General features: G+C 27.5%; 1 protein-coding gene across 1 annotated transcript; it reads right to left on the bottom strand.

Moving 5' to 3' along the window:
• Positions 1-1397: 1397 nt before the first annotated feature.
• LOC112771695 (4-coumarate--CoA ligase-like 9) lies at positions 1398-8391 on the bottom strand. Its single transcript, XM_025816504.3, has 5 exons — positions 6966-8391; positions 2512-2847; positions 2333-2400; positions 1856-1958; positions 1398-1766 (listed from the first exon to the last, which is right to left on the bottom strand). The coding sequence occupies exons 1-5, from the start codon at positions 8019-8021 to the stop codon at positions 1641-1643; spliced, it is 1689 nt and encodes a 562-aa protein (XP_025672289.1). The 5' UTR covers positions 8022-8391; the 3' UTR covers positions 1398-1640.
• Between the last annotated feature and the right edge of the window lie 633 nt (positions 8392-9024).

Genomic DNA, 9024 nt, shown 5'->3' with positions numbered 1-9024 from the left:
TAAAGGGTAACAGAATCTTTTATTCTCAAATAATTAAATATAAAACATATAAATATAAAAATATGAGTATTCTTTATTTAATAAGATTAATTATTATGCAAAAAATTTTTATGATATTAAAAAATTATATTAAAATAAAATTTTAAACTGTAACATAAAAATATAAAATAATTAAAATTTTATTTTATATTATTTGACAAATAATTAGATTATTATATTCAAAATTTATTAACTAACTAATTTTATTAAAGATATTTTTATATAATATAATTTTTCATCAAAATATTTTTAAAAATATAATTTATTTAAAATATTATATATAATACATGAAAATATTAACCTTTTTATTTTTTTCATTTTTTTAAAAACATAATAAATAATATAATTCTAAAAACATGTCTATCATATTACATATCTACTTATATTAGTAAGATCTAAACTAATCAAGCTTACGTAATTAAAAATATAAAACATATAAATACAAAAAAAAATAAAAGTATTTCGGAAATATGACATTTACACTGATTTTTCATATATATATATATATAATCGAGTTAGAGAATAAAAAATTTAACTAAAATAATAAAAAAATACTTGAAAATAATAAAAATAAAAAATGATCTTATTATAAATATATAATTTTAAATATTATATATATGAAACTTTAAATGTTAATTTTAATAAATAAAAAATATTTATTTTTTTGTATTTATATATTTTATATTTTTAATTACGTAAGTTTAATTAGTTTAAGTCTTACTAATATAAATAAATATATAATGTGATAGGCATGTATTTAGAATTATATTATTTTTATTTCATTTTTCTAAAAAAAATTGAAAAAAATGAAAAAGGTTAATATTTTCAAGTATTATATATAATATTTTAAATAAATTATATTTTCAAAATATTTTGATGAAAAATTATTTTATATAATAATATCTTTAACAAAATTAGTTAATTAATAAATTTTTGAATATAATAATCTAACTATTTATCAAGTAATATAAAATAAAATTTTAATTATTTTATATTTTTATGTTACAGTTTAAAATTTTATTTTAATATAATTTTTTAATATTATAAAAATTTATTATATAATAATTAATTTTATTGAATAAAAAATACTCATATTTTTGTATTTATATATTTTATATTTAATTATTTAAGAATAAAAGATTCTGTTGCCATTTAAAGTATTGCGTATTAAAGTATTGCCATTTAAAACATTTATTTATGTACTAGGATATTCTGTATTTATTAGAGTCCATCAATACTCTTCTTTCATATTAGCCTTTGATTTTCATCTAATTAAATCTAATGATTTATATAAATATAACGTATCCAATAAGCACATAATTATTGGGCTCATTTTAGACATAATGGACCAGAACCCATAATCAATAAACTTGCCCTTCGTTCTGTTTCTCATCTATTAGATTATTAGTTTATTACAGTCGCTCTATGATAAATGTATTGTATTATATATACATATGATAGAACAAAAAAATGACAATAATAGATAAAGAAAATAATAGAACAAGTATATATTAAGGGTGACCAAAAAGAAATATGGTAAGCAAGGAAGATAATTGATATGAAGAATATTTGGTGTTCTCTAATCTCCACCCAAATGCTAATCACAACTTGGAAGAACCACTTGTTAGAGCAAGATCAACCAATTGTCTTCTCAAAATTTTACCAGCCGGAGATTTTGGTATAGAGTTAATAAAAGAAACACGCCGTATCTTCTTGTATGGTGAAACCTATATAAATAACAATACTTAAAAGGATCATTCATTCAAATCTGTCTTCTTTTCATGACAAAATGTTTATGAAGCATGTATATATTTACCTGCTTTGCCACAAACTCCATGACCTCAGCTGCATTGATGCTGCTTCCTGGCTTTCTTACAACAAATGCCATTGGAATTTGCCCTGCTTCTTCATCAGGATACCTGTCCTCAAAAGATAAGAAACCTTCTTGTAAAAACAATTCATGCATATCATTAAGCTAAGCATAGACAATTCGTTGAGTTGCCATATCCACAAGTCAGACATATAAATAGTGACTTATTTGGTAGTTGATTTTTAGTATGCATATATCATTTTTGTAGGAAAATTTTAGACCTCAAATAAGAAACCTTCTTGTAAGAACAATTCATGCATATCATTAAGCTAAGCATAGACAATTCGTTGAGTTGCCATATCCACAAGTCAGACATATAAATAGTGACTGATTTGGTAGTTGATTTTTAGTATGCATATATCATTTTTGTAGGAAAATTTTAGACCTCAAATGTTCTTTTGAGATCACTAGATTGATACATACGGTACTACAGCAGCATCAGCAATTTCAGGATTGTTATGAAGTATATTTTCCAATTCAGCAGGGGGAACCTGCATTTTCATTTGAGAAATCAACTCAGTATATATAAATAATGAGAAAGTATAGGGAAAAAAGGTGAATTTGTTATTCAACAATGGAAAAATAACACTAAAATACATAACCTGATAAGCTTTGTATTTGATCAATTCCTTGAGTCTATCCACAATGTAGAGATAACCATCAGAATCAAAATAACAAAGATCACCAGTCTTCAACCATCCCTCTGAATCTAATGTTTGAGCAGTGGCATCTTCATCTCCCACATAACCTTTCATGATTGTTGGTCCACGCAACCATAGCTCTCCTCGGCGGCCTGGAGGCAACGATTCGCCGGTGATAGGATCAACTATCTTAGCCTCCATTTGCTCAGCTAATCGACCAACAGAACCATGTCGTTTCGCCTCATCAGTTCCTATCATCCTTGCTGCTCCTCCTGAACTTTCAGTTAGACCATACCCCTACATGATGAAAAATAACTAGATAAAAAAGAATGAATCAACGGTGAAAATGATCAAGTGGATTTTTCAGTTGGCAGAATCTATTCCCAGTAACTAACACTAAATCAAAACTGTAATTAACAAGAAATAAAAAAAAAAAAAAACTGAAAAAGTAAGTTAGCAAGTTGACAATGCTTTCTAGTCCAATTTAAGAAATATCATTATGCAGTTACATAGATAGAAATATGAATGTTGATCAACCTTCAAATCATTCCATGGCTGACAAATAAAAGCTTAGATATTAGTATAGAAAATTCACATCACACCAAAATCTATGAAGTAAATGTATCCTGACATAATGCATGAGAAAAAAGATATATATTTTTTTAAAATATATCCAGATAAATGGGATACTACAAGGAAGACCATGACAACAAATGTAACTAAAGTCATTGCTTTTTTTAATTTTATTTATGGAACAAAAGTCAATGATTAATGCTAAACAATCAAAACCCCCTTTAATTAAAATATTTGTTCCATTAAGTTGGCGTGTTATACTCAACTTGAAAAAGCAAGTGTAGTGCAATAATGAAAGTACGAAATTGTGAGACATCTTTAAGCATGCTTATTACTATATTAGTACCTTTTTAATGCTTATTTATATATTCTAATTAGAGTCAAGCAAGCTAGACTTGTTAATAATTTGATAAGGTTTATGAGTTTGGAACTAAGCTTGAGTCTAAATTTGAGCTTATATATTAAATGAATTGAGTCTGAATTTAGGTAGACTTATCATATTAATTCGTAATATATATATATATATATATATATATATATATATATATAAAAGTTATTATGATTATTTCTATTAATATATATTATATATTTCATATTATATTTTATAATTATAATATATAATTTTACACAAATACTGAAATACATATATAAATTTTATATATAATTGTGATACAAGACAAAAATGATTATTAATCGATAGACAATATAGATAATTAATACTTTTATAATAAATTATAATTTATTTTAATATTTATATAGAATTATAGGTTATATTCATGTTATTTGAGTCAACTTGTGAAATCGAATCAGTTCATGAGTTTTTTGGTAAATCGAGCTTGAGCTTTATAAATAGGTTCGATTATTAATGAGTTGAATCGTGAGTCGAACTTGAATTTGGTATGATTCAGCTCACTTCTAGTCCTAATTCTAGCAATGGACAATCCAAAAAAAATTGAAAATAGAGGACCGGAGACTAAATAAATAAAGTATTAAAAAGTTTTAAAATGTATCTAAATTACTAATATTCCAATAATCTTAATTATTAATTTTAATTAATATATATTATATATATTTTTTTATAAATGAGATGAATATTTAGAATTATTAAAACACCGCTGTATCTGATACACTCGAATCCTTCAGCAAGTATTAATATACTTAAAATTATGAAAAAAGCCAAGCACTTGATAAACTAATGCTGACGATATTTATACGAGCATGCAGCTAATATGTGTGTAAGAAGTTTAATACTTTCTCGGAACTTTAAAACCTTGGTAATAGAAAAATAATAAAATTTATTTTAATATATTATAATAGACTATTAAAATAACACACATACACATACATGTATATTTGTAATTTTTATGATAAAATATTATGTACAAATATATATCTCTAAATTATTTTTAAAATTGTTGAAAGCAAAGAGTGATTTCATGGATAAAAATTTAACTATCTTGTGTCTTTAAAATATATTTTAATAGTATAAATAATAATTTTTAAAATTTTTTAATATATTCAATGTATAAAAATGTAGAAAGAAATGATATTTTTAATAACTTATAATAAAATTTTTCTTTAAATTCAATTAAGAAGTTAATTTTTTCAATTAATATTAACTATTTTTTAATTTTAAATCTAAATAAAAAATTTTAAATAATAAACTTTAATTTGTATATCTTAAACTTTTTAAAAAAATAATTTTACAATAAAAGATTAACAAATAATAACTACTTAATTCTCTATAATTTTTCTATTTCTTTTTATAGTACTTCTAAAATATATTTTTAAAACTGCATGTTAACCATACCCTTAAAGTAATAAACTTACACAACTTTGCATCACTTTTCGGTGGAAAGAAATAGAGTTTTTGCTTTTTGGATCCTAGTTATCAAAAGCATATACACTTTACGTCTGTACCGGAAAATAATCCATCTTAAGTACTTTTTCTAATCAACTCTTATACTGATTAGTAATACCTTAAAAAATATAAAAAAAAGTAAATAAATTAAAATGTATGATCATAGCTAATTTGTTGATATAAACAAAAATAATATTCTGTCATCGGTGTAAGAGAATATTATATATATATACACACATACATTTTCCCGAAATATATAAGGTATTTTTGGCTTTTGCAACTTCAGCTAAGTTAAAGAATCTTTTTTCTAATTGAATAACTAAAATAATGCTTATTATTTCACATTTGCAAGCTACAAGAGCATTTGGATTAGATCAACGCCGACACCTGTGACCTTCTTCTGATTATTATTATTATTTTATATAACCATAAAGGCATAAAGTCTTAGTAGGTATAGTTAGTTAATATAGTTTGCTATAAGAAAAAAAAAAATCAAAACTACACAATTCAGGTGTCATACTCATGCACGTCAGCTAGATATTCATCAGCACACATGCAAAATAGGGAGGGCCATTACCACACCCTTAGTGGTCCTATTGGCTATTATACGTCGTCATCATATATAAGAAAAAATATAACCCCCACCACCTTCAACCACAAGCAACACACTATAACTGAAAAAAACAATATATTGTCATTTGTCAAACCCATTTTGGTTTTTTAACAGAATTTTCTAAATTCTTTGTCAATTAATCTTACTAAATATAATCTTTTATCACACGCATTTTATATATATATATATATATATATATATATATATATATTTTATCGTAATTGTAAAGTAAACAATAAAAATCACACCTAACAATTACACTTTTTCATGTGCTTAGCCTCTTATTGTACATTAAAAAAAAAGAAAAATACTTGTACACTAAAATCAGCCACCAATATATTTGTGTATAAATACATATGTGGTTTAATTTATTTTCAATGTGTATTTATATTTTAACATGTATTTTATAAACATTCGAATACCAGGGATAATAAACATCTCATGTCATAAAACCACTCATCCCAAGATTTTGGGATTTACCAAAAATCGAACTCTTGACCTTTCAGATCTAGAACTCTAATACATTATCATGAAACCATTCATCCCAAAAGCGTAATTCGATGAGACAATGTAACACTAATGGTCATATCTCTAATACTTTTTAAACCTCCATTATACACATTGTACGCTTAGGCCATTGACTCCCTATACTTTCTCACTATAATTTGTTTCAGTTTATTATAAAATCACTATTTCAAAATAATTAAAGCTTTTGAAGGTTTTTTTGTCCAGAATCTTATAATATTTAGAGTTGCAAGATATATCATTTTCTTTTTTGTTGATTTCTTTATAAGCAGTAAATTATTTTGATCAAAACGATAGTAATAATATTAACGATTAAGTCATCATTACATTTAATGCGAAGCTTCAAATGAAAACCGAGATATATAGTAATAACTTTTCTGTTTGTTTTTTCTATATTAAAAATTTAAAATATACATTATAGTTAACAAATATCTTAAAAACATTAATTAGAAAAATAAGAATGATTTTTTTTTTCAATTTTCATATATTTAATATATTAGAAATATAATCAGACACTAAATTTAATTTTAATATACTGAAAAAATATTTATACAATTATATAATTACATCTATTCTTTTAGATACGCTTATATACGTATATATGCCAATGAGTAATAGCTCAAATGACATAAACTCACCATACTCATTTAAGAGGTCGCGGGTTCGAGTCTTCATATCTTTGGTAAAAAAAATATATATATATACGTATAAAATTATTTTATACTAAAAATATATCAAAATTAAATTCATAATTTTAATTAAACTATGAGCATGATAGTAGATATTTTGGAAAAAACAAATAATAAAATAAAATAAAAGAGCCAAAAAGTGTGTAACCCTTACCTCCACAATTTCCACGTTGGGGAACTTAGCACCGAAACTCTCCGCCACCTCTTTTCCCAGCGGAGCTCCACCGGACCCTAACAACCGCAACGAACTCAGATCATACTTTCTTGCCACCTCCGACTTCGTCAGCGCCACCACCAGCGGCGGCGACACTGGCATGTAATTCACCTTGTATTTCTCCACCGCCCTCAGCATCCCTTCGAAATCGAACCTCTCCATTAGAACCATCGTTTCACCCATCGCTAAGCCTCTTATCAGCATGAAGAACCCGAACACGTGGAACAACGGCACCGTCACCAGTGCCACCCAGTTCTCCTCCTCCGGTGACTCTTCTGGCGCCTCCGTCATGTGTTTCAGGTGGCAGAACCCTCCAATTAGAGCGATGAGGTTCCCGTGTGTGAGGAGAACCCCTTTCACTCTTCCCGTGGTTCCGGAAGAGAAGAGAATCGCTGCTGGCTCTGACTGACTCACCTCGACTCGTTCGAGTTCGCTAGTTACTGACTCGTTGTTCTCGAGCATGGAGAGGAACTCCGGCGAGTCGAGGAGGATGGGGCCGAGGGGTAGTTTGGGGATTTTAGCGGCAGTTTTGGAAGTTGTGAAGGCGATTTCAGGGTTCACGAGTTGGATGAGGTGAGTTAACTCGGCCGGGGAGCTGAGAGGGTTGGCGGGAGAAATAACGATTCCGAGGGATAAGAGGGAAAAATAGAGAACGGGAACGTGTACGGAAGGAGGGGTGAGTATGAGTGCCACGTGTCCTTTTTTGAGTGGTGTGAAGGATTGGAGGGAGATTGAGAGGGATTTTATGCGGCGGAGGAGGAGAGGGTAGGAGAGGCGGATGTCCGCGGCGGCGTCGATGAGAGCAGTAGTTGCGCCGTCGGTGGAGGTGGCGGCGGAGGGGATGAGAGAGAGTGCGTATTCGGTGATTGAGAGAGGCTGAGAGGGCGGAGGGAGGGGGACGTTAGGGCGGAGGCTGTGGAAGGTTCTGGAATGTGGGTTGAAACCACTGTTTGGATCTACGGTGGTGGAGTTAGGGCGTGTTTGGCTGTTGGCCATTTTTGTTGGAGTTAAGAAAAAGAAGAAGAAAGGAAAGTGGTGTGTGAGTTTTTTCTGTGTGTTCCTTTCAGTCTTTTGAACAGTGATTAGAGTTTGGATTATGTGATGAGACGTGATTAACTGATTATGGTGTTAGGATTGGGGAGCGAAATAAAGTATGGAAATGTGAGATTTGCTAATATTTTATTAAAATGGGAGTTTGACCAGGACATTTGATGGTAAAGAAAAAAAAAAAAAAAACCAATTTTATTGAATAATTTTTTTTATTATGGTTAATATTTTATCAAGTGTTATATATATAAGTTGATGAGTGAAAAAAGGGGTTCGTTTCCTAATTAAATTGAGCATATAAAGTATTTATTTTTTATAAAATAAAGAATGTAGTACAAGTAGTATTTGTGTAATTTAACATGCCATTGAGTAACGCTTTAACTATATGCATAGAAGAAAATAAAAAAAAGTTCCTTTATCTATATCCCACGTGTTTTTTTCTTTCTTTTGTTCACTAAATTATTATTTTAGTTTTTAAAAAGATTTAATATTTTATGAAATACTTTTTTAAATTTAAAATAAGAAATGATATTTTGATAATCTAAATGTCATTTTAATTTAAACAAAATATACTTTTTTAAAATGGTAAATAATTTATGCATTTGATCTAATTATTCTAAAACATTTAAAAGCACATAAAAAAATTTAAAAAAAAAATGATATCTAGATTTTCTAATTTTTACAAAATTTTCAATTTACAATAGTCAGATAGCCATTATGGTGTTGTATTAAAGATAGGAGTAATTGAAGGCCTCTATTGAAATACAAGTGACCGTGGCCCCTAATTGAATAATCAATTTTTAAGTATGCTGTAGTTTTAGTACGACAAAACATTTAATTCTGGAGAAAATAAGATTATTCTTGTCGCCTACACTTCTCTTTTTGGCGATTTTAATGATTTAGAGTGGAATTATTTATTTATTTGCTTTTTCAAATAGAGGAATAAACAGTT

Source organism: Arachis hypogaea, chromosome 18, assembly GCF_003086295.3.
Source record: "Arachis hypogaea cultivar Tifrunner chromosome 18, arahy.Tifrunner.gnm2.J5K5, whole genome shotgun sequence".
In the NCBI taxonomy this organism is placed as follows: domain Eukaryota; kingdom Viridiplantae; phylum Streptophyta; class Magnoliopsida; order Fabales; family Fabaceae; genus Arachis; species Arachis hypogaea.
The sequence above is the reverse complement of the archived record's forward strand: the minus strand, read 5'-3'. Positions and strand labels throughout refer to the sequence as shown.